At 35.0% G+C, this 27,157-nt stretch overlaps 2 protein-coding genes across 8 annotated transcripts; both read right to left on the bottom strand.

Annotated features, from left to right (window-relative positions):
• Nucleotides 1-1,706: 1,706 nt before the first annotated feature.
• LOC144557147 (LEC14B homolog) lies at nucleotides 1,707-6,049 on the bottom strand. Of its 2 annotated transcripts, none has more exons than XM_078305676.1 (10): nucleotides 5,740-6,049; nucleotides 5,304-5,603; nucleotides 4,955-5,074; nucleotides 3,886-3,963; nucleotides 3,611-3,802; nucleotides 3,232-3,309; nucleotides 2,956-3,128; nucleotides 2,671-2,826; nucleotides 2,452-2,512; nucleotides 1,707-2,332 (listed from the first exon to the last, which is right to left on the bottom strand). In XM_078305676.1, exons 1-10 carry the CDS (start codon nucleotides 5,785-5,787, stop codon nucleotides 2,111-2,113), a joined length of 1,428 nt encoding a protein of 475 aa, XP_078161802.1. In that variant the 5' UTR covers nucleotides 5,788-6,049; the 3' UTR covers nucleotides 1,707-2,110. The 2 variants fall into 2 exon arrangements, with proteins under 2 accessions (XP_078161802.1, XP_078161808.1); XM_078305682.1 differs by having other exon boundaries at nucleotides 4,955-5,069; nucleotides 5,740-5,980.
• Nucleotides 6,050-10,451: 4,402 nt separating this feature from the next.
• Nucleotides 10,452-26,084, bottom strand: BSL1 (BRI1 suppressor 1 (BSU1)-like 1). Of its 6 annotated transcripts, XR_013512591.1 has the most exons (21): nucleotides 25,555-25,971; nucleotides 25,210-25,270; nucleotides 24,941-25,019; nucleotides 24,516-24,595; nucleotides 24,181-24,275; nucleotides 23,720-23,819; nucleotides 23,564-23,633; nucleotides 23,290-23,391; nucleotides 22,578-22,659; nucleotides 21,707-21,874; nucleotides 21,219-21,322; nucleotides 20,931-21,170; nucleotides 20,380-20,789; nucleotides 20,204-20,288; nucleotides 19,968-20,066; nucleotides 19,464-19,663; nucleotides 16,762-16,837; nucleotides 16,209-16,344; nucleotides 15,430-15,569; nucleotides 14,835-15,322; nucleotides 10,452-10,785 (listed from the first exon to the last, which is right to left on the bottom strand). XR_013512591.1 is itself a non-coding variant. In XM_078305821.1 (19 exons), the coding sequence occupies exons 1-19, from the start codon at nucleotides 25,787-25,789 to the stop codon at nucleotides 15,239-15,241; spliced, it is 2,694 nt and encodes an 897-aa protein (XP_078161947.1). In that variant the 5' UTR covers nucleotides 25,790-26,084; the 3' UTR covers nucleotides 14,440-15,238. The 6 variants fall into 6 exon arrangements, 2 of the variants coding, with proteins under 2 accessions (XP_078161947.1, XP_078161967.1); XR_013512586.1 differs by having other exon boundaries at nucleotides 20,931-21,322; nucleotides 25,555-26,084; XR_013512594.1 differs by having other exon boundaries at nucleotides 20,931-21,322; nucleotides 24,465-24,595; nucleotides 25,555-25,813.
• Between the last annotated feature and the right edge of the window lie 1,073 nt (nucleotides 26,085-27,157).

Below are 27,157 nucleotides of genomic sequence, written 5' to 3'. Positions count from 1 at the left end.
GCAGCACTTCTAAACTCTAGACAAACTTGCCTACTACCCATGTGTTTATATGTTTGTAAACACAGAGTTTTCCATGTTTGTAAACACAGATTTATATGCTTTAAAATGTGTTTGTAAACACATGTTGTTTGCTTCATGCACAAATTTTCAATGCTTTGTTTATGTTGTTTGTTTGTCAGTACATATTGGTTTACATGCTTTACTTGTTCACAGGTACTGTTCCTAGCACATTATGCACAAATGAAAAAAAAATGTGCTGGGGGACGCCCTCGGGGATTAGTACAAATTTAGAGTTGTAAATTTCGTGCTCGGGGATGCGCTTGGGGATTGGTTCAAATTTAGAACTGCAATTTTTTGCTCGGGGACGAATTCGAGGATCCGTTTTGTTTTAAAAAATAAAAATTTAACTCATTTACAATGAAAGTTAAACACTTGAATGCAGTTGATTAAACGCTTTCCTTTATATGTTTAAATTATATGATTGTTTCACTGCATTTGGCTATGCTTTTGTTAAAAAATTTTAACAGGGCGTTTTTCTCTTCATGCAGCGAAATTTTATACAATAAAGAAAGATTGGTACTGTTATTGCACTGTATGAAGTAAAACTTGATCTTTTTGTCACTGACGTTCTAGAAGGTTGGGGGACGCGAGCGGGTACTTTGTTTGAGGTACAATTATCAGCTTAAAAAAATTATCACATTTTATCTAATTTATTATCTTTCACAATTTTTATGTTAAAACTCACTTTACATTTATAGAGTTTCAACCTTATTCTCTATTAAAAAAGTAAAATATTTAACATGTATAAAAAAAGTTTCAGTTTTTTAATTTGACCAGTTTGTTGGTTCATTTTTCTATTTGTGCACATGCAAAAATAATATTTAAGCACAAGTTTGTGTGTGTCACAAGTAGAAAATAAATTAATTTTTCTTATAAACGAACCAATTAGAAGACTGAAACTCTCTTATGCATGCTATAAATTTTTCATTTTCAAATAGAGGATAAAATGAAGATTCCATAAATATGAAATGAGGTTTTAATATAAAATAATAAGTTGGGTAATGTGTGTGTTTTCAAAACTTAGAAAGATAAAACATAATATTATAAATTTTAAAAAGAGGAAAATATATAATTCTAAGGTTTTCAAAGAATATTTGAAATTTACTTAAAAAAATAATGTATGTGTAACGATAAACCTCTCACCAATGATTAGTTATAAGTACAACTAATTAATTGTAAGTTGTCGACCGTTCTAAGTGAGAGCACAAACCATTGATACAAAATCATGATTGTTTTTTTATGCTTATTCTAGTCTGTACCTAAGGAAAATTATAAGATAAATTAAGTGAATATGGAATTTTAAAAGCACGTCATTCATATTATTTAATTGCATCATGGCAAAAAAAATGAATCATTTAGTCATTAAAAACAGATCAAATAATAAGATAAATGAAGGAAAGTGGGATATAACAAAAAAAAAAAATTTGAAAAAAATTAAAATCAATTTTATTGATTGAATTCTATTAATTTAATAGATAATGTGTTTCTGTTATCTCATATATAGCACAAAAGTGGGGTATTATATAGTCATTGAAAATTAAAATTATATCATGATGCTATTGAAAAAAAAAAAATTATAAGATTTATTGCTATTCACAATGAGGATTGTTTGCAGGTTAAATCTGCAGATAAAAAAGAATAAACCAGAAGCAACAATGTGATCGATCAATATAAAAATACTGATAATAGATTAAACATTAAAAGTCGTATAAATTCATGGAGAAGGATAGGTTATATTGCTATTGCCTCGATATAAAGTTACCCCTCTCCATTTCTGCTGCTACTAAAGCAAATCCCTATCTATTAAAATTTAAAACACGGAGCAAATTATTCCTTTTCCTTTTTTTTGGCTGTAGGATATCTTTTTTCATGCTCTACACTGGTATCCTTTATTTGGCACTGTGCACAGTTCCAGTGCCCATTTACAGGAGTTGACCAACCAAAATAACGAATAACAAATAACAAATCAAAACTGTACCTATTATTTGTCATGATACATTACATACATTTGTACATACGGTATACATAGATAAGGGAAGGAAAGCAGAATTTAGAGCTCAAAGGGATGCCGATATCTCTCGGGGTCAGACTGTTTCTTCTGGTTTTCTGATTTGAGAGATGAAGGATCGGCATCGTCATCACCGGAAGCTTCCCACCTGACGACGTACCCATCCCAAGCTGAGCTGACAAGCGTTTGATGGTGTGGATGCCAACTGCAGTCTCTTATTATCGATCTATGCCATCCCAGTTTACCCGCTATTTCACCACTCACCTGAATTCAATCACAATGGATCCTCTTACTACTTAGTCACTCTTCTTTTGTTTTCCAGAAAGAAGAAATAAGTAAAATAATAATAATAAAAAAAAGCATAAATAAGCTTGAGATCTCACGATGTCGTAGATGTAGACACACTTGTCACTCGATCCTGTGTAGATGTACTTTTGACCCGTGCTAGAAGCAAATAACATGACAAAAGAGTGCAGAAATCAGAATGCATGCATTATGGATCAGGTTATTGTAATTTGCATTTCTGAATTGGTCAGTCAGACTTTATTTCAAACAAAAATTAAAAGTAAATTGTAAATAACTATACAGAAGGATGGACGAACCTATGAGCAGGGGAGAAGTAGCAACGAATAAGAGTGCGCAAGACGGAGTGGCCTCTGAAGGTAGCCAGGGACTGATCATGCGGGTGCTTCATGTGTCGTGCTTCTGACGGGTACACCATCCATCTGTAGTCCCAGTCGTATGCTCTTGGAATCGAACTGGAACAGCACCAAAAAGTAACTAAATTACATGATGGAGAACTAAAGGGAACAAATAAAAAAGAAAGAGCAGAATCATACATATAGATGGATAGATAAATGTCAATTTTATGGAGAGATGGTACTCACAACTTAACAGAGGACGACATCTTTCTGATGTCCCAGAGTTTGATGGTCTGATCCTTGCCATTGGATATCAAATAGCGGCCGTCGCCTCGGCTGTCGATATGAGTGATGCCGTCAAGGTGTCCAGCCAACACCCCAGCTGGCTTCTCTCTCGTGAAACAACGCCTGTCCCACACCTTTTTTTTTTTTTTCATTCTTTTGGTTAGCACTTCCACCATAAATCATTAACTAAAATTTGATGCCCTTTTATCCTTTTAAAGTAACAGGAGAGCAACACACCTTACACAGGCTGTCATCACTACCAGAAAATATTATATGTCCTGTTTCATCGGCAAAGGTGACCACATTCACATCCGCCTGAAAATATAACAGCATGATATCAGACTCCAAAAGCATACTTGCAAGAACTAAGTAACTGCTAGCGTCAATCAGCAATAATGTTGAATGCAGTACAACAACTATATGGATTGGTGATGCGCCATTCAGTTATTATATAACTGGATTTGCTAAAACTATGTAACACCTATGTTTCAGTTAAATGAAATGGGCTTAGTCCTTTTAGTCAAAAAACAATAACAGTATGGATGAATTATCCATCCTCTTTTGCTTCGTAAAAATAAAAAAAATTAATAATAATAAGAAAGGAAAGTGTGCTTACAGAGTGAGCCGGCAGTCGCAAGGAGACCTTGTTGGCAAGGAGATCATAAACATAAATTGAGTCATCATTCGTTCCCGCTACAATTTCTCGCCCATCCTTTGAGAACTTTATGGAGAATATTCCAAAGGAATGTTCATAGACATCATCATAATCGCTATACCCCTGAGAGAAATCCAAACCCTTGTGCACATCCTACAACATTGCACGGTGTATTACTCATTGCAGATCAGCACTTATATTTCTTAAAATTAAGAACAATATGTAGCTGAACATACTGTAACATTTGCACGTGACTCCGTCCCTCCTGACTGAACATTCACAATATGCACGATTGGACTTAGACTCGCATAAGCCTGAAAAAAAAAATGAATTGATTTAATCTTACAAATTAACAAAGAATCAAGATCTATTATGCTTAGTTGAATCAGAAACTGTGCAACTGCCATTCTCAAATCAACAGTTTTGATAAGGTTGTCATTTTTTTTTTTTTGAGAAAAAACCGTAGGCATGCCATTAATTGAAAAAAGTTCTACAATTACGTTCATGAAAACGAACATAAAATGAAAACATAAAATCATTGCTAGGAATGTAAAACTGAATGAAAAGACAAAAATGCAAACTAAAGGTTCCTAGGACTGATCCTTGCTAAATTGTGGTGGTCCGGTAGACAGAGGAAGGTACCGCACTGCATCAGCGTTTGTTTGCCTAATACCAGTAAAAAAATTTAGCTAGGACTGCAGTTGTGTGCGAGGAATGAACCGAAAAAACATTGCATCAGGGTAAGGGTTGATTTTCATCTCTTGTTGAGATTTTTTTAGTGTATCTCCTGTATAGGTCTGCTGGTTCCTACGTGCCCAATTTGCCAGAGCATGTGGTTGATGGAGTGCCTTCTTGTGATTGTTATCTGATCTTCCCTGATAAGGTTGTATAGCAATACTTGCAACTTCGACCAGGCTTGTCAAATTTTCAGAAAACAGATAATGCTTGCACTGTATACTCAGTTGCAAGTGTCTGGAACAGGCTCAACTCAAAGGGCAAGTAAATCAATACCCAATAAAACCTCAAAAACATAACATATACCCTTACAGAAGTAAAATAAGAAAAGTATCACCATGCCTTCTCTTTCTTATCTTCAAAAAGAAAGAAAGATGCCCTCAATACAACTTCCTATGTTAATACAGGTAAAATAGATATTTTGACAAATTTCAGAAAAGAAATTTGAGGAGAAAGGGGCTCTAGTTTGTCAGTTTTCTTAATAAGCTTGAAATAAGATGTAACTAGAACTATGTGTTAAGAACTTCTTAACCAGAGTAACGAGGTTTATATGAAAATGAAACTGCTAACCAGGTAGAGCTGATCAGTTGAAAGAGCCGTGTCAGTAATTGTCCATCTCAAACTTCGGGCACTGATGTCTTTTTGCACTTTCCACCCGTTTTCAACGTCATATATTCTAATGTGACTGCCCTGATTAACACGAAACAATGGAAACACAAACCATAAGAGGATTAGTGAGTACAGAATTTTGCTGTGAAATTCGCAGAGAAATAACTTTTAGTGCTTATAACTAACACCTAACAATGTGAAAAACTTTTGTGTGCCAACTTCCATTAAGTACTGGCAATTGAAAGTTGGTTGTTAAGCTTACACACAGGGCGTAAATGTATGCAGAAAAAAGACAAAAAAGTTTGTATACCCGAAATCCAACAACAAAAAGTGATCCATCATCAGAAAATCTGGAGACATAGGCTTCACTATCCATGCTATCCACATACCATGGCCCTCTAACAGGTATGTGTTGACCAAGAACATATGCTCGATCCGCTGAGGAGAACCTCCCTGTCCCTTCCCTCCCAGCTAAAAGCTTAAAGGAGGAGAGAGAGAGAGGTTTGTTGCGGAGCCCGGAAAGAGAACGACGGGTTGAATCGGCAGGCTGGGAACTAAGCTTGGTGAGATGAGATATTTCATCATCAATGGAGAAAGAATCATCCGGTACCTGCGAGGGGAATTGGTGAGATAAGAGCAGCTGAATTAAGCTCAAGTTTTGATACATTTGATTTGTGTCAAGTGTTAAGAAATCTGTATTTAAATTGTTACTATTAAATTGCCCCCAGAGAGTAAAGTAAGTATACCAGCTGTTGGGATGATCCGCCACGACGGGAGGGTCGCCTCCCACGCATTGATGTTACCTTGATTGATTGATTGATTCTCAAGTAGTAATTGCGCACCTCTGCCTTTGGATGCAAAAGAAATCGGAATTGTATGAATGGAGAGGTCAGAGGTCAGAGGTGGAGGCGTGGAGCTCCGCTGCTTTAGCCGCAGCTCTAATGAAAGAAAGAAGGAAAGGGAAGAAGAAGTGAGAAGGGTCCGTCCAAATTCCAAATCCGAATTAATTGATTAATTAGTTAGCCCCCGCGGCCCCGCCTCCACCTCCGTCTTAAATTTGATTAATTAATTAATTAGTCTGAGTTAGTTATAGTTAAGAGTTAAAAGGCTCTCAAGTCTCAAATGTGAGGGGGAGGTGCGGCGTTGGGTTGTTGAGGCTTGGTTGGTGGAATCAGGAATGGTGGTGATTCAAAGCCAGAGACTCAGAAACTTGGACGCGTTGGATTTCACAAAAAAAGAGAGACAAACTTGGACTTGGACTTCTTGTTCCTCTCCTCTCCTCTCCTCTACTGCTCTTACTTGTAAAACATCGATACTTCCACTTCCAATAAAATACAAGGGTATTAGATCTGCAATTCACTCAACACATCAATGTTTCATCAAATAAGTCTACATTTCCTAATCTGAATTTATGATATAATCCGATTTTTTTTCCTTTTAAATTTTATTTTAATTTTATAAAATGCTAGAAATAAGCCATCAACATCATCAGTTTCTCCTGCTGACATAAGCAGTGATCGCATTCGTCATGCACCATGTCTTATCCTCCTTAATTATTGCAACGCAAAAGCAAACTGTTAGAATTTTTCTACAACGCAAAAGCAAACTGCTGTTTTCAAAAGAAAAAGTAGGAACTGCTCTCCTTTTTACTCTTTATTTCTCACTTCAAATAGGAGAGAAAAAAAGAGTAGAGAATAACAGAATTCACATCCCCTCAGGTTATCTGACTGAGTACAATTGAATCGGACGGTCTGAAATTATTATTTTTTTTAACTTGGCACGAATCTAAAGCACAAATAATACTGCAAAATCTAAAGCGGTTAAAAATGTTGAAAAATAAATATATTAAAATGAATTTAAAATCTCCCACATTTGACTGCTTGATTTGATACTAAATAAATTTGAAAAATTATAATTTTTTGCATGTAAACACACAAACTAATGAAGTAGAATGGTTTGGATTCACCGTTTGAAATTAATTCGATAGATTTTGTAGTTGGTGTTATATAAACTGAAATGATACTGATATCATACTAGCTGGACTCAAAAGTATCTATTGAATAATAAAACTAGATAGTTTGAAATGATTTTTTGTATAAGATATTATTAAGAAAATTTGGAACATAAATATAATTTTTCTAAATAGTAAAGACGTACGTGCACATATAATATATAACGATAAGCAACACAATTATTTGTATGGAAATTCATACAGACGACACCAAAAATTTTATTGTTTTAAGAGCTATATTTTTTTTAGACACATCACATATACATATTTTTTTTAATGAGGAGAAGGAAACAGTACATACGAATTATCCGATCAAGATAGACGATAAATGATATTCCAGAAAGCATTTTTAATCATTGCATCAACAATTAATTATTATTAAATTTAATCATATTACTGAAAATTATTTAACTCTCTATTGATAAATGTTCACCCATTTATGGGGTATACTAGCTAGTTCAATAAACGGAATTGATTACTTTATTATGTGAACATATATTGAAATTTGAAAAATATATTTTTGTCATATTAAATTATATTTTATATTATTTGTTTGAATTTAAAATTACTATCTCCAGTACATATTTCAATTTCTGGGCGAAGTATGAAAAATAGTCTTAGTATAGATAATTTAACCTCTTAATATGTATTATATTTAATTTAATCTTTTGGTGTGAATCCCGTAATGATAATTAATGTTTTTTCAAAGCTGTCTCTCATATTAATTATCCTCTGATCGATCGATGTCAAGAATCTCTCAGACGAACGTAACTCTTGGCAGAGGAAGATGATCGAAGCATGCAATAATTAATATAACCCTTCTCTTGACCATGCATGTCATAGATGGAAGAGGAAGAGGAAGGGGATCATGCTAGCTAGCTGCTGTCATTCAGGGGAGATTGGCCGGCCATCACTCAGAACCAACGTCTGGAAGAGGCCACCGTACGTAATGAAGATGATATATATTGATTCATTGATTCATTGATTCTAGCTATATATTGGAGTCTAGTGATGTCGAATTAATGAACAATTGCTTTAATTTGTTTTTAGTTACTTACTTTCTTATGTTATATTTTGATATGGACTCTTCTCAGTTAGCTAGGCTAGCTTATATATATTTTGTTGGTTCCCATGTTAGATACTTTCATTTTGCTAAGTGATGATGTAAGAACTTATGTAATGTGTAAGTACTTGTATTAGCTAGGTCTCCATTTTAGATACCTTTTACATCTGCCTTTTCATTTCAATATGAAATCAGTAATATGACCACTATTTTTCAAAAAAAAAAAAAAAAAAAATCAATTTGAGAACCTTCTTATGACTTTTGACCATTAATTAGCTATTCATTTTGCATCGTCCGGTCATTTAATTAATTAGTATATTCTCCTTCGCAGTAGAAAAATTGCAACAAATCCTGACTATTATAATACCACGCATATTCTTTTGGGATTCAACCCTCTATTTGTCAAGAAAAGATCTGAACCGTTCATTTTATAAATCTTAGCCACTCATCAAAAATACATTTCAAACTCAGTCTTTAACCATTAATTTAAATTTTATATATCTATTTCATGTTGTTAATCGTGTAGAAATCTAAATTCAGAAAGAAATGTACCCGTTTCAATACAAAACAGGATCTCAACGCCACATATTTTTTTCACCTTTTATCTCTGTTGTTGTGTACGGAACGCGCTTTCCTTCTTCCCGATGCAGAGAGGACGTGTTTTTTTTTTTTTTTTTTTTCTCTCCTACCCCACGCAGTCTCCTTCTTCTTTTTCTCCTTTCTCCTTTTCAATGCCACCGACCCGACTCTTCTCACCTAGCTCGCGACAAAGCAACATCAACAAAGGCTGAAGGTGACCTCCCCGGTGCTACTCCACGCCACGCCAAGCCGCTGGTCGCATCTCCTTTTTCCCTGCCTCTCCTCTCCGCCTCAGATAAAAACAACAAGCCCAAAAACCCTAACCCTCGATTCCTCCACACTGTATTAGAGACTTCTTCCATTGATTTGTGCAAACTTACCTCCACTGTTTGCTCCAGCTTGACTATTCTATGACCCATCTTCGCCTCAACCCCTTGCCAAACTCTCTGTGCATACGATATGTAAACATTAGATGCATTGTTGATTCTGTGATTGATGTCTGACACATGACACAACCAATCGTGTATCCAATCTTTCTTTTTACCATTTTATCATGATATTATTTAATTTGTTTAATATTAAATTGAATATGTAGCTGCACCGGAATCTAATTGATGTTATAATTCTCTATAGCATTTTATATGTAGCTGCACCGGAATCTGATTGATGTTATGCACTATAATAATAAATCAATTAATTTAATTTGATTTACTGATGTCTTTTCCAGTTATGACAAAATAGAATATTATTTGCATTATTTTGATATCATCATTTATATAGTTCAGATTAATTAATTTACTTATTTCCATCATCTTCCATAACATCACGTGCAAATATAAATAAACAAATTTCAAAATTTAACTAAGCACTGCAACTAATAAAATTAAAGACATACTCTTAATCCATTCTTCTTGCAATTTACGAAATTCAAAAGCTATTTTTGGTGACATTGTAAGTTTATAATCTAAAAATTACTAAATAAATATTTTATTTCCCCGTTGCAAAGAACGGGCACTTAACTAGTTAAAATAATAAAGGGTCAATTGATCATTTTTTTTAAAGAAAAAAAATGTTTTTATGTATGATTTTGTATATAATTTAGAGTAAAATATCACGATACTGTAATTAATCTCCATTCTCCACTAACAAAAATATATGATTGACCCTCATAATTCAAAAGTCTAATCTCATACGTGATTGTATTAATTTCAAACTTCATTTAAATATATATATATATATATATATATATATATATATATATATATATATTTCAAATAAATTAAAATTTATAATGATAACTTCTATAAATTTTCTTAAATGTATATATATATTTATTTTTAAATAAACTCCAAATATCTATAAAAAAAATAATACGATCAATTGTGTAAAAATTCCTATATAAAAAGAGTATGGCTGTGATAATTATATGCATATTACGAATCAATTCATGCTATGAATTTATATTTATATTTTAAAAAATCAAAAAGTCAATTCATACCGTTAAACTTAATCTCCATACCAAAATATATTTGGAGGTCAAATTTCACAATTTTATGAGTTGACAATTTAGTTTAAACTTTAAAAATTGAGATATAAATTGATAGCACAATTCAATCCGTAACATGACTCCTTTTGTACATAATAGATCAGATCAGGTCAGGTCTGTTCTTAATAAAATAGCGTTGCCAATGACGGTTGTTGAAAAAATAATCCATTATAAATAATTAAACTATTTGCAAATCATACAACACCAAAACATGAGCCAAGAAATAGAAGAAATCATACATTGCTCTACAAGGAGCCAAAATGTACAAAAGGAGCAACTATTTCAATGCCTGATTTTACAAACACTAGAAATCTCAAATCTCGTCTAATTAACTCATGATGTACAGCCTAGATTACAACATTCCAACATACACAACTCTCTTATAACTCACCAACAGGCACAAGAACTTGAACATTCTATATATGCCCCTGCCCCTCTTCAAGAATTTTTTTTCAAAACCCTTCTTTCACCAAACATACATACTATCAGAGATATATAGCATGATCGAAGTTGCAAGTTTAGCCATTGTACAGTTAAGATACCCCTGCATAATTAGGAAAACCTAACATACCCATTTGAAATTATCCAAATACCTCATATACTCTCCTATTTTTTTTACAAGAAAAAGGAAACAAAAATAAATAAATAAACTAGCCCTCTTTTACTTGTTGTTAATGTTGAGACTCAAAAGAAAGAAAGAAAGAAAGAAAGAAAGAAGAAACGAATGAACGAGGGTCATTCATTCAGGGATCAGTGTTATATATAGTAATACCACTACTTAGCCAGTAGGATGTCAATGGGTTAGATTGGTCAGATCAGCAAAGTTCTATTAGTATTCTTATACGGACCCGACCCACCGCCAGGTCCAGATGCCTCAAAACGCTTCTGACCCCTAAGGGCTAACAGTCATGGGTCAAAGAATCAACCTGATCCGATCCACATGGACTAAATCTCTACGTTAATTAACAGCATATATATATAGTAATAGACCTGAGATCAAATCCCACTCTTGGGAAACTTTTTGGTTTTCTCATCTCCTCTTATTATCCATATTTGTGGGGCCACCTTGCAGACACTGAACCACTGTAAAATGGGCTGCATCAGATAAGGGCTGCTCACCTATTCCTGACCCAACAAATGACAGGTTGAAAAATTCTACACCAAGACTTGACCCAATAAGCCATTGTATTGGTCTAAGGCAGTTCGGATTGTTCAGAAATTTAACACCCCTTAAACCAGACCATCAACAGTAACAAGGCAATACCCCAACACCATACATTTAAAACCATTCTAAGAAAAAATAACAAGGAATACCCCAAATGTAACAAGGCAAGGTCCTCTTGCATTCGGTCTTAAACCTTCTATGCTATCATTCTCTGTTGGGTCCAACCTGAAAAAAAACAAATGTGAAAAAGACAATAAAATATCTCAACAAATGTTACTTAATTTTAAGCACACACCTACCTTTTATACACAGAAGATATATATATATAGAGAGAGAGTTGGGCTACAGTGCTTCATGAAGTAAAGCAAGTGTTTTACTTCACACATATTTTGCGATTTCAAAGTTCAAAAAGTCAATTTGAACCGTTCAAGTTGGTCTCCATATTAAATTGTACTTGGAGACCAAATTTTTTTGAAATTGCTGTTTTTGATGGTCTAGAATTTTCTGAAAAACAACGATTTTCAAAAATTCTAAAGAAATAGTACAAAATTTTTAAAAAATGTAAAATTTTGTCTCCAAGCACATTTTAAAAAACGACGCTCTTAATTAAGAAAAATGAAGTTCCAACAATTAGATTTAGATCTATGGTAAACTGTCATTTTGCTTATGAATAAAAGTGTCCCAATTAGTAAGGTGAGAAAAGTTCCCATCGACTCTAGTCTCTGGACGTGTATGTTTTGACCACATCATCATAGTTACAGGGAGCCTCTTTTAAAGCAGCTACATTAAGGCATCTATTTGTAAATAAAGGAAACGGAGGAGCCATTTTGTTGCAGACATGCCTTGAAAAGGGAATTTATTACGTGCTTTCAAAAAGAAAAAGAAAAATATCATGGTAGAACCGCTTAAGCATACCATAGGAGGTCCATGAGAAAAAGAAAACCCATTTCATTACTGAAATAGTTAATTACATTCACCACAAGACTATCAAGGAAGACATCTTCCTGGTAATTGTTTGTCTTGTACCAAAAGACAAACTTTCAAACTCTTTTGTACAGCTGTTCCACTAGAATCTCCTCAGAGCATCTCTTTATATGCATATACCTAATTAAGGAAGATTGGATATTTTTAATTTAAAAAATAAATTAAAATACAAGAATGGTTCTAACTTGGTAGAAAAAAGTGGGAGAGAGAAAGGATACACCAATAGAGATAGAGACTTAGGTTGGTAGTCACTACCAAGGAATCTGTATCCTATCAGGTATTGCAGAGGATTACTCTCACTTTACGGTTTGAGATTAAATCTCAACCGGTTTGAGATTCGGGTCATCATAGGGGCAGTATTTTTGGGCTTTGAATTTGTGTCAAGTTAAAAAGAACGGTCTAGATCTAGTAATTGTAAAAGATTCCCTTATCAGGTACTGGAGAGGATGTAATTCCCTACCTACCAAGGTCAAGGTGTGCTTGAAGAATACTTTGTGCAACATTCTTGACCGAGTGATTGAAGAATACTTTTTTCCACAAGGGTGCTTCTGTTGGCTATTACCAAGGTGTACTTTGCAATTTTACATCTCTTTTTCTATTCCTAGTTATTATTCAATCTCATGCTCATGTAAAAGTGGTGCTTGATATGAACATTTTAGATAAAATAATACCCATATATGTAATATTTATTCCATGAATCATGGTAATAATAGTGACAACTGTCATTATTATCCTTTCTCAACCATCTACGGATAGAAATTAATAGTGATGAAAATGGGGATAATTTTTGCATTTGTTGGGTATAGTATAATTTGAAGGAGCATATGCAGTATAATCTTTTTACAATTTTCTATGGAAAATACTCAAATAGGTATACAGAATTTTGAATCCGCCCCTGACCCAATTCCCATTACCTGGATGAACTACTCATGGTTTGATTTACACAGGGATTGAAAGTATTGAATTGGAAATGGAATTGAGTGTCTTTAGAACTTTTTGAGGGAAGCGAGAGAGTAAATAAAGGAGGGAAAGAGCCGACAGTGATGCCACGTGTGCACAAAATAAACAGTGTATATATTATGAATTATATTTTAAGATTTTATAATCAATGATAGTAATTAATTAGAAAAATAATTTGTGATTTTATGTGATTAATAAAATGAATAAGTTAGACCAACCGGCAACCACCAAATTAATTGATTCAGTTATTTTTTTTCTATAACAGTTACATTATATATCCTCGATTTCTATTCTTTATTAATGAATTCAATTTGATAACCTTCTTATAACTTTTGACCATTAGCTATTCATTTTGCATCGTCTGGTGATTTAATTAGTATATTCTTCTTCGCATATAAAAAATTGCAACAAAAAAGGGCCAATTTGTACACTTTTTTGTTTTGTTTTGTTTTGTTTTTATGTATAATTTTGTATATAATTTAGAATAAAATGTCACGGTACTATAATTAATTTTCATTCTTCACAAAAGAAAATTGTATGAATAGTTTTTTATAATTTGAAAGCCCAATCCCATCCATGATTGTATTTCAAATTAACTTTGTTTAAAGAAAATATAGATTTCAAATAAACTAATATTTATAATGATAACTTTTATAAATTTTCTTAAATGTAAATATACATATTTATTTTTAAATAAACTCTAAATATCTATAAAAAAAATACAATCAATCGTATAAAAATTCCTATATAAAAAGAGTAAGGATGTGATAATATACATATTACGAATCGATCCATGCTATGAATTTATATTTCTATTTTAAAAGATGAATTTATATTTCTATTTTAAAAGATTAAACAGTCAATTCAAACCATTAAACTTAATCTCCATACCAAAATGTATTTGGAGGTCAAATTTCACAATTTTATAATTTTGCAATTTATTTTAAACTTTAAAAATTGAGATATAAATTCATAGCACGGTTCAATCCATAACGCGACTCCTTTTGTACATAATAGAACAGATCTGGTCAGGTCCGGTCTGTTCTTAATAAAATAGCGTTGGGTCAACCTGTATCAGATTCAGATAGCTAGTTGCCAATGACGATTGTTGAAAGAATAATCCATTATAAATAAACTATTTGCAAATCATACACACCAAAACATGAGCCAAGAAATAGAAGAAATCATACATTGCTCTACAAGGAGCCAAAAGAGAGAGAAAAAAAAAATCCATAATGTACAAAAGGAGCAACTCTTTCAATGCCTAATTTTACAAACACTAGAAAGCTCGTCTAATTAACTCATGATGTACAGGCTAGATTACAACATTCCAACATACATGACTCTTATAACTTATCAACAGGCACAAGAACTTGAACATTCTATGCCCCTGCCCCTGCCCCTACCCCACTTCAAGAAAAAATTTCAAAACCCTTCTTTCATCAAACATACATACTATCAGAGATAGCATGATCAAAGTTGCATGTTTGGCCATTGTACAGTTAAGATACCCATTTGAAATGATCCAAATACCTCATATACTCTACTATTTTTTTACAAGAAAAAAGGAAAAAAAAAAAAAAAAAGCTAGCCCTCTTTTACTTCTTGTTAATGTTGAGACTCAAAAGAAAGAAAGAAGAAAAGAATGAACGAGGGTCATTCTACAAACATATTTAATGTAAAAGGGAGATGGGGCACAAGTACTTTCATGCTTATAGGGGGTAAATGGGACATTTCACTGAGTAGAGGTGTACGAATAAAAGGTGTCATTTCACAGTGTACATGGAAAAAAATTAAGCTGTCAGGTTTCCAAATGGTTGTGAAGAAGCAGTGTTGGAAACCTTTTCAGAAAATTGATATGATTTGTGACTATTAATTGGAATGGCAGATGGAGTGGAGAGGAAGGGATGGTAGAGGCAGCAGAGAAGAAATTAGAATCAGATATAAGCAAGAGAACTCCTGTCATTTGCTGATTGCGGCCGGCCCCTGGTTGGAGTTGGTGGCCTCTGAATATTAAGTTCCTGCATTTGCATTTATACATGTATACTAAATTAGCACCGGTACAAGTACTCAAATTGATGGTAGAAGAAAAGAAAAGGAAAAAAAAAAAGAAGGAAAAGAGACAAACCTGCATCCAGGTGTCATCAAGGGTACGCTCAGGTGAGGTTTCGGGCGACTGAACCGGTGGAGGGAGGGGATGAATCAACTTGGGCACTATTACTAGCCCCCTTCCTACCACTAAAATTGCCCCTGCATTGTTTGCCGTACCTGCACCAACAAATACCGATTGCAATATCAGGGATCAGTTATATAGTTCACTCCAATACCACTACTTAGCCAGTAGGATGTCAATGGGTTAGATCGGTCAGATCAGCAAAGTTCTATTAGTATTCTTATACGGATCCTAACGACCCGACCCGACCCACCGCCAGGTCCAGATGCCTCAAAACGCTTCTGACCCCTAAGGGCTAACAGTCATGGGTCAAAGATTTAACCTGATCCGAGCCACATGGACTAAATCTCTACGTTAACGGCATAGGTCGTGAAGTTGGGTTTGGGGTATTGATTTTACTATGGATGCTATATAGACCTGAGATCAAATCCCACTCTTGGGAAACTTTTTGGTTTTCTCATCTCCTCTTATTATCCACATTTGTGGGGCCACCTTGCAGACACTGAACCACTGTAAAATGGGCTGCATCAGATCATGGCTGCTCACCTGTTCCTGACCCAACAAATGACAGGTTGAAAAATTCTACACCAAGACTTGACCCAATAAGCCATTGTATTGGTCTGAGGCAGTTCGGATTGTTCAGAAATTTGATACCCCTTAAACCAGACCATCAACAGTCAGGAGAATCTGAGACTCTGACAACTGAATTCTTATAACATAATAACTAAAATTACCGCAATAATTAGTTGCTGAAAATAGTGTGATGAGCTGTCCATGTGCAAATCGTTCAAAACCATCCATGACACATTCATGAGCCCTTATAATAAGTTGCAATTTATTCCTCTTACAGAAGTCTGTCACTCGGTCTGGCTGCATTTTACCAAAATAACTTTAGTTGAGGACCCTGGATAATGACCAATTAACCCAAAATGACTCTTTAAGCCCTAGACATGAACAGCCTGGTACCTCAAAGTTCATACCAGAAGCTACATCCTGATACTGATAGGACCCGACCAAAATGGCCTGAGACCTGAAATGAACCAAGACCTAAAACTAAATGAACACATTAAAACCCAACCCCAAAAAATCAGAAATGCACCAGCCTGAAATTGAGTTGGCCTGACCTAGGTGACCTGAGACTCCACAATTGATGATCAACTTCATTGAACCTAACTCTACCAGACTTGACACCATGGTTTGCACCTCTGGCACTGATATTATATACCAACACCATACCTTTAAAGCCATTTGAAGGAAAAAACAATGAGAAAAAATAACAAGGAATACCCCAAATGTAACAAGGCCAGGTCCTCTTGCATTCGGTCTTAAACCTTCTATGCTATCATTCTCTGTTGGGTCCGACCTGAAAAAAAAAAGGTGAAAAAGATGATAAAATATCTCAACATATGCTACTTAATTTTAAGCACACACCTACTGTTACACAGAAGATAGATATATATATATATATAGAGAGAGAGAGAGAGCAGTGACTAATATGCATTCGGTAGCATATGGACTGAAATGCACGGTCCAAATTTGAAATTTCAAAATCCAAAAAGTCGATCTGAACCATCCATCTTGTTCTCCATATTAATATGTGCTTGGAGACCAAAAATTTTACATTTTTCTGAATTTTTTTACTATTTATTAAGACACTTTGAAAATTGTTGATCCAACTATGACTGCTGATTTTACTGTTTTGTTAAGCCACCGTTTGATTAACAATTTTCAAAGTGGTTTAATAAATAGTAAAAAAATTCAGAAAAATGTAAAATTTTTGGTCTCCAAGCACATATTAATATGGAGAACAAGATGGATGGTTCAGATCGACTTTTTGGATTTTGAAATTTCAAATTTGGACCGTATGCATTTCAGCCCATATGCTACCGAATGCATATTAGTCTCTCTCTCTATATATATATATAGGATTTGGCTACGGTGCTATGGGTTGCATAGAGGGCTACAGTGCTACGGCTCAATATTCGAGTTTTCAAAATCCTAACAGTCGATCCGAACCGTTCATCTTGTTCTCCATATTAATATGTGTTTGGATACCAAATTGTACATTTTTTGGAAATTTTTTACTATTTTTTAGATTTATTGTAAACCGTTGTTTTTCAGACAAATCTGAACCATAAAAAACAACAATATTCAATAAATCTAAAAAAATAGTAAAAAATTTCCAAAAAATGTAAAATTTGGTCTCCAAACACATTAATATAGAAAACAAGATGAACGATTCGGATCGACCGTTAGAATTTTGAAAACTCGAATATTGAACCGTAGCACCGTAACCCTCTGTGCAACCCATAGCACCGTAGCCAAATCCTATATATATATATATATATGAGGAGAGATCCAATTACACCTTTATTGGTAACACCGAATTACATTCTCGATTTTCAAAGTTCAAATAGTTGATCCAAACCGTTCAACATGATAGATATGTTAAAATGTGATTGCAAATCAAATTTTATATTTTTTGAAATTTTTTTACTATTTATTAAGTATTTAACAAAATCAGTATATTCAAACCATTGAATTTTTGTACTCATCTTAATAAATAGTAAAAAAATTCAAAAAAATGTAAAATTTGATCTGCAAGCACATTTAACATATCCATCATGTTAAACGGTTTGAATTGACTGTTTGAACTTTGAAAATATAGAATGTAATTCGATGTCACCAAAAAATGGTGTAATTGGATCCCTCCTCTATATATTATATATATATAGAGAGAGAGAGTGTGACTAATGTGCATTCGTAAGCATATGGTCCGATATGCATACGGTCCAAATTTGAAATTTCAAAATCCAAAACGTCGATCCGAACCGTTAATCTTGTTCTCCATACTAATATGTGCTTGGAGACCAAATTTTACATTTTTCTGAATTTTTTTACTATTTATTAAGCCACTTTGAAAATTGTTGATCCAACAGTGGCTTAACAAAACAGTAAAATTAGCAGCCACCGTTGGATCAGCAATTTTCAAAGTGGCTTAATAAATATTAAAAATATTCAAAAAAATGTAAAATTTGGTCTCCAAGCACATATTTGTATGGAGAACAAGATGAACGGTTCAGATCGATGTTTTGAATTTTGAAATTTCAAATTTGGACCGTATGCATATCTGGCCATATGCTTACGAATGCACATTAGTCACTATATATATATATAGAGAGAGAGGTTGGCTAATATCAAAACGTTTGTTAAGCTATTTACTATATGAGGGTTTCAAATACCTTCATTTTTTGTGCATCCATCATTCCTCCATTTTTAAGAATTTTAATAACTCAAAATTTAAAACTTAAAAGTCAAAATAAAACCATTGAAAATGATCTACATCATTTTATTATGGCATTTCAACTTTGTTTTGGTTGTCATCAAGAGGTTGCAAAAACGTACTAATGTGGATAATTTCTAAACGTTGATTTTTCAAATGATTGATTCACATAAAAACAAAATCGAAATGTGATATTTTTTAATGAACACAGAGAAAATAACATAAATCACATCTAACGGTTTTATTTTGACATTTATGATTTAAATTTTGATTTATTAACGCTTTTAAAAATGGAGGCATGGTGGAGGCACAAAAAATGGAGGCATTTGAACCTCAAAATATATATAAAGATCATAGTGAATTCGTAACATCTCCCTACTTAACAACAGCAATTGACATAGTTCCTTCATTTGCACTGTTTTATGGTATACTGTCATTTTGCTTATGAATAAAAGGGTCGTAGTTAGTAAGGTGAGAAAAGTTCCCATCAACTCTAGTCTATGGACGTCTATGTTTTGATACGGCACACAGATTGACCACATCATCATAGTTACAGGGAGCTTCTTTTAAAGCAGCTACATTAAGGCATCTATTTGTAAATAAAGGACACGGAGGAGACTTTTCGTTGCAGACATGCCTTGAAAAGGTAATTTATTACGTGCTTTGAAAAAGAAATAAAAATTATGGTAGAACCGCTTAAGCATACCATAGGAGGTCCATTAGAATTATTGATCCCACATCCATTGTAATGGGTCTCTCAAGCTTTTCAATCTGCTCAACTGAGGTGATTGACCGGCCGATACCACCATGCATGCATATGATCTTTTTTTCAATCATAGCAGCCAGTGGAAGATAATTAAATAGCTGGTTGAATCGTGTCCACGCCCATATGCCATCACTCTCGCCCTGAAATAACAACACAACCTCAGGACAGAAAAATTAATTGGAGGCCCTTTGGGGGGGATAAAGGTGATTCTCTCTTATGAAGAATTTAAGTTTGGAACTCAAGCAATTAAATACTTTGCGTGCGTCTGGATCAAGCCAACGTTTTGGTTGCCCATGTCATAAATCATGTCCACACAAACTACTTACCTGATGATTGAGTTATTGCCTGTTAAACTTTTGGGAATCGATGTCTTTCAATAATGAAAATATGTATATTAACTAAATGGGTAGCATGCTATATGTAGAACGTTCTTAGGATCCTTACCATTCGCTCAATGCACTCAATGCGAAAACCAAAAAGAGCATTTATATCAGCAGCCTCATGGTTTCCTCTTATCAAGTGTACATTCTCAGGGTACTCTATCTGCAATTTTTTGAAACTCCTGTAAGTGAAATAAGTAATTGAACTTGAAAATGCATTTTTTTTTTTTAATCCTAACAATAGAAAAGGAACAAAAAGGAGTTTTGCTGTTGCGTTTGGGCAGTTAGTTAGGAACTTACCTTGAGAGCGAGGAGCAAAGTAATGGTTTCTAAGCTGTGTTGGCCACGGTCAACATAATCTCCCAAAAACAAATAATCAATGTACCTGAAAAAAGCATGCCGCCTCATCAGAGAACACCAAATAAAACTGACTGTTTTTGAAAAGCTGGAATGAGAGTGAAACAACGTCAACTAACGTGATGTCGCCAGCAGTTGAGGGGAAGCCGTATTCATCAAAGAGACGCATGAGGTCACCAAACTGACCGTGGAGGTCTCCAAAGACTTTGATGGGAGCCTTGAGCTGCAAGACAGTGGGTTCCTGCATGAAGATCTGCTCTGCTGCATAGCAGAGCTCCCCCACCTCATATGAGTCAAGGAAGAAGGCTCTGTTGGCCGGGGGCTTCCAGTTCCTCGGCCTCAGGAGGAGCGATATCACCTTTTTATGCAGCCCCTGGGGAGACTTCTGCCGGTTCAGGTGCTTCTTCGAAGGGGCTGACGATTCTGCATTCGATGGGTGCATTCTCCTGCTCTCATTCTCAAACTGATCCAGTGACAATTGCCGGATCATCCCTCCCAGATTCCCTACCGTCTCTTTAGCAACCACCACCTTTGTTTGGGGAATAATTGAAAACAGAAAAAAGCAAAAATCAGAGACGCCAATATGCACTCGTGCATGCACACTCATATATCATATAAATCTATCTCTATACGATAGAAGAGACAATGAAGTGGAGGACATGAGACATACAGCTCTTGGGTGAAGTTTGACATCGGGTTGAATCGAATCAGTAGCAGCTGAATCTGCAGAGACTGGGGACTTGTCATCAGCCTCAGACTCGGCTTCCTTTTCATCAGAGAGGCTTCCTTCAGAAGAGGCCACTGACGCTTCCCTCGCTGCTCGCCACACAGCACTCATGGCCTCTGCCTCTTCAGTCGATGCCTGGGTCAGCATGTCAATTGATCTCTGGTCCCCATCTGCTCTGCCATTTGCGGACTGGTGATTCAAGGCAGAAGAAGAACCAAACCCTTGCAAGTTCTCATTTGCCTCTGACATAACTCTGTCAGAGTTGTTCAATGAAGTACCAGAATCAGAACGAAAAGGTGAATTCTCTGCCACAAGGAAATCCCCAAGTAGCAAGTCTGTTCAAGTTATACATGGGAAAAATGATCATGTGTTGAAGATACAAATAATGGGTGCATAAAAAACAAAGCATTGTAACTTCTAAAGGAATTTTAACTTTCATAAGCAGAGCATAATTCTAATTAGAGAGGTTTAAAAGAATTGTCTAAGTATTTTTCCTCCAGAAAATATAAGCACAAGAAAAGAACAATAAAAAAATGCACAACCCAACAAAAAGTAGAAACAACCTGGGTTTTCTTACTCAATTTCTACATACACTAAGTTTGTACCGGCTTAGATACTGGTACAAACTGCACTTCATGTACTGATATGAGGCAGACCACACAGTAAATCCATCTGAAACCATAACAGCCCAAATTTTTTTCTGATACAATTAGAAATACCTCCTTTGAGGCCTCCATGAATGAAAACTTGAGAGCCGACAGATGCAGCCGCATGACGACAGCGACGAAGGAGTTCGAGAGAGGGATCAGGGTCACTCAAAGGCTTGTTGCGAGAAGAGGTAACGGTGCCATTTCTATCAAGCCAAACCCCAGCAGCAGTATCCAGCACTTTACAAATTTAAGAAACAAATGAACAATGATGTCACAGCTAGGGGTGTTCATTGGGTCCGGTTAAGTCGGTTTTGAACCGAACCGGATTAGTTTGGACTAAACGGTTCGGTTTTTCAGTTTAATGGTTCGGTTCAGTTTGTTTTCTAAACTAAATTATAACTTCGGTTCGGTTCGGTTTGAAAATTTTCAAAACCGAAATAACCGAACCGACCGAACTTCTATATATTATGAATTTGGTTTGGACCATCCCGGTCTATTTCTTACTACCCCGGTTTATTTCTTACTACCCCGGTTTATTTCTTAATCAATTGCTTTAAATACTTCAGTTTTTTTCTTTATATACTTCGGTTTATTATAAATCTATTGCTTTAAATAAAAAAATTAATATATTTCAGTTTGAACCGAACAAACCGAATAAAACTTTGGTTCGGTTCAGTTTGGTTGCAATGATAAATCGGTTCGGTTCTATCTTTGAAACTGAATTATAACTTTGGTTTGCCTAGTTCGGTTCGGTTGAAACTGAACCGAGCAGATGAACACCCCTAGTCACAGCTCTATTAAAATTATTAGGACAACGATACTTCCATGAGTGTATTGACCCAGTTCCAATAACCTTTTGGTCTGGAGCCATAGCAATACATACCTGAATATAACCAAAATGAAGGTAAGGCAAAAAAAAAACAAAACACAAGGTACATACCTGCAATGGCACCTTCACCTTCAATAGACCGGCCTCCCCTCAGCACACCTCCTGTAACATGTAAACGGGCCCCAACAAACACCTAGAAATGTGCACTGACAAGATAAATAACTAAACTGCAAAAAGGCCACAAGTAGATCTCACGGTTATTGTCCCATTTTCTACTTGTAGCACCAGGTCCGTCTAACTGTACAGTGTGGTGCAGATTCCAAAAGTGCACAACTAATCATCAAAATTAACACTAAAAATGTGCAATTGGTACTCGCATATTACAAAACTAACTATCTCAAGTAGGTTATTGTTCCTTGATTCAGCATCAACACTGCAAAGGCACTTTCCTTTTTATTTCTGCTGTGTGAGACTAATAGTATAGTCTTGTACAGCATTACTGAACCTGAACCTAAAGAGTATGGCATCTATTTAAGTTAGGATCTCCCCATTAAAGAACCCAACTACTCTCATACACACACACACACAAAAAAAAAAAAAAAGCAACAACAACAACAAAGCCTTTAGTCCCAAACAAGTTGGGGTAGGATAGAAGTGAAACCCAACCGGATTCACAAAGTCAACTGGAGGTCTCTGGCATCTTTTAGGCTTGCAATGGGTACAGATCGAGTCTCCGTAGGCATGGTGGTCATCGGTTGAAATACTACTCATGTTAACCTACTTATACCAATACATGTTCATTAAAAGAAGGGAGCATGCATACCGCTGCATGCTGGTACCTAGGAGAAGGAGAAACTCCAGGGGCAAGAGTCCATTCCCACTGCCCGTTTGTATGCATTAACAGCCCATATGCATCTGACAGTGGCTGAAAAATAAAATAAAATAAAATACATGATATGTTATCTACTATCTTTATAGTGAATACATGATATGTTATCTACTATCTTTATAGTAAATACATGATATTTAAAATATAAATGAAGGTTGAACCCTATCAGGATTGTAACCAGAATTAACGATAAAATTGGAGTCATTACCATTCCAGATGCATCTCTTCCACCGCACAACAACAACATACCATCAGAGCGTGAACTTGCAGTAGCATACCTGTTTTGAAAACACAATGAGATGCAACTTAATACAAATTTAATAAGAGAAGAAAGAAAAGGAAGCTGGCTGGTGAGTAAGCTTACATCCGAGCCGAAGGTCGGTCACCATCAGGGTTGAGCTTCTGCCAGCGGTATGGCTTTTGAGCTGTGTCTAAAGCCCATGCATCTGATAATACCCTCTTCCCTGTACTTAATTAACTCGATTTGTTATTCGCCTCAAAATGGTTAATCATTATTTAATACAACTACATTGACAGATGCAAAGAGGTTGAGAACTCAGAAACTTACTCAACAAGATCATTCTTTTAAGTTTTAGCAAACAAACCCAGTATGCTTATACTCTTTTAAAAAAGATTTTTGGCAATGCTTCTACCGGATACAGAGTTGTAGCCATTCTCCAAAAGACTTGTCTTAGCTAATTTAAGTTTTACATTGCTTTGGTGATCCTTTCCTTTTTTCTCATTCATTATCACCCCTCGAGAAGATGTACTAAAAGGGAAAAAAAAGAGAGAGAGACTCGATAGATTTAGAAAGAAAAGACTAACCATCATTGCCGCTAACAGTTACAAGATAACGTTGTGCTATCAAGTCCATTGTATGGCCATAGCGGGGCCCAGGACCAGCGCCTTGAACGACAACCCTATCATAAGCAATATAAACTAAAAGAATTAGTAAACGATAATACCAGTTCAGCACTGAATGTACATGAATGTACCGGATCCATACCAATCAATATAACAATTCTTGTTTGACTATCTTTTATGACGTTAATTTGAGGTATATGCTTAACATACAACATATCATTAGAACCCACAAAAAGTACTAGTACCATATTATACTGTCATCCTTAATTTAAATGTAAACCAGCGAGTTTGTTCACCTATGCCATTTAAACTTATCATTTGTGAGGTCAAGCACATAGAGGTCATCTGTTGAGTGACCAGCTGGCCCAATGCCACCCTGCCAACAGAGCATAAAAACAAGAAAAGTTGAGCATGTGAAAGAATTAATAATTACAATATTTGCAGAAGTGTCTATTGTATTATCAGTGACTCAAAAAAGAAGATATCTCCTGTCGCTCATCATCAACGTGTTTAGCATCTCTATTGCGAAATCTAAACTCAGCCCTTATTTGTAAAATATGCATGAAAGATACAAAGATATTCTTCTAAATTACAACAATTACTATAATTAGACTATCTTTTTCCTTATTGCGCTGTGATAAAATAAAATGATAACTATAATTATTGTAATTCCTTTCTAAAATAAAATAATCACTGTTATTTAGACCTTATGAGCAGTTACCTGAAAAACAACCATGGTACCAACAGTTGCTGCCGCATGAGCTGCCCTTGGTGAAGGCGCCTCACCAACTGGATGGATTCTATAAAAAAAAATTAAAAGGATCACATTTGGCATAGATATGCCATGCTTTTAATTAGAGCAACAATGATTTATGTTTGGCCCTACAAAACACCCAAACAAGATGTACAACCTAGAACCATATGAAATCCTCAAAAAGAAGAAAAATAACTGGACATGTAATTGGGGATGCAAATAAAGACGAGACAAACCTGATCCATTTTTTGGAGTCCACGTCATAAGAGTGGACAGAATTTGTGACACCCGCAAGCCCTACGTGCAACAAATCATAGAGGCCATTAGCTGAAAGGCATCAGTTATCTCAAAGTTGTTTAATTTAAAAATGTTTATAATGAATGAAATGGAGAAGTGGAAGTACACAGAACTGGATCTGATCTGAGAAGCATTGGTACTAGTTACTTAGTGAGTGATGCTGAATTGGATGAATGCTAAATATAGACAGTAGACAGTGAGGAAGTAAAAGGAAGGTGGAATGAATTAGGTGGCTAGCTAAACATATAAATTGAAAGAGGAAAAAAAAGAAAAAGAAAACTAACGAATGCCAGGGAGGGAGGGAGCGGATGGTGAAGAGCCTCCTCCTCCTCCCTCGATGGCGGTGGCACCACCAAAGAGGATGAGACGAGGGCCGTGGTTCTTGGTAGGGGCCACGGCGGTGAGGGAGTGGCCACACCTGGGTCCCGGCGCATCCTCCGCTTTGTCCCAGTTAGCGTCCTCCACCGGTTGGTATACTGGCGCAGGTACCACCCATGGCTTCTTGGTCGCCGCCGCCATTAAATTAATTAATTGGTTGGGCTTTGTTGTTGGGTTGTTCCTTTAATCTCCAGAGTCCAGTCAGTCGGTCAGTCAGTCGATCAATGGATGGATCGATGACGACGGGATGGGGTTGGAATTTGGATTGATCGGGAAGTGAAGAAATACTTCTCCTCCTTTTTCTTCTTCTTCTCCAGTTCTAGCTCCACAACCCGCTGCAGTGCTGACTCTTGAGTCTTTTAGACTATAAAATAAAATTAGTTAAACCCAAATAATATATCAATAGAATGGAAATAGCCGAGATTCAGTCACAAATCAAATACTAATACTAATAGTATTTGTGATTGTGATTGTGATTGTGATTGTGATTGTGAGTTAATTGCACTCTCCAGTAAATTAATTCAACATTTCTTTCATCAATTACAAATCCTCAAAACTATCAACTCAAATTTTAGCTCAAGTAAATTAATTCAACATTAATTAAGAACTGTGGTGAAACCAAAATCCTACAAACTATAGTAATCAAACAACTTAATTTCCTTATTTAGTAATATAATTTCATTAATTCAGGAAATTAGGTTTTAAATTTAGAGGAGGGATCCAATTATACTCTTTTTTGGTGACACCGAATTACACCATATGTTTACAAAGTCCAAACAATCGATCCAAACCGTTCAGCTTGATGGATATGTTAAAATGTACTTGCAGATCAAATTTTATATTTTCTGATTTTTTTTTACTATTTATTAATATGGGTACAAAAATTAAACGATCTGAATATAGCGATGTTGTTAAATACTTAATAAATAGTAAAAAAATTCCAAAAAATGTAAAATTTGATCTGCAAGCACATTTTAACATATCCATTATGTTGAACGGTTTGGATCGACTGTTTGTAATTTGAAAACTTTGAAAATTGAGAGTGTAATTCGGTGTCACCAAAAAAGGGTGTAATTGAATCCCTCCTCTTAAATTTAAATTATCCAAATAATTACAAGATTGGCAACCTAATCAAATTTGCAGAGATACACTGTTAGCATCTAAATTGAACACTACGCACCCTTTTCAAGCTCACTAGTAAAGATTTCGTTAGCGTTCTTATTTTAAGTATGGACACTATATCCGTCCTATTTCTGCAAATAGAATATTTACTCTGTCATATTTAATTTGAAGAGGGTTTAAATGTCTTTATTCTGTCATGTATTTAATTTTCTCTTTATGAGCATAAAAACTAGAACAATTATATTCCTCCCCCCCATTCCATCCCCCACTCTATCTCTCTCCAAATTAGTTTTATCTCATTTCAATCTCGTTCATATTTCTCACGATCTATGAGAAATTTTGCGAATCTAAAATCACGAATGTTTTCTACGTAATTTTCTCTTTTAA

The sequence above is a fragment of the Carex rostrata genome, chromosome 1 (assembly GCF_964058835.1).
Source record: "Carex rostrata chromosome 1, lpCarRost1.2, whole genome shotgun sequence".
Taxonomy (NCBI): Eukaryota; Viridiplantae; Streptophyta; class Magnoliopsida; order Poales; family Cyperaceae; genus Carex; species Carex rostrata.
Note: the sequence above shows the minus strand (reverse complement) of the source record. Positions and strands in the feature narration are given on the sequence as shown.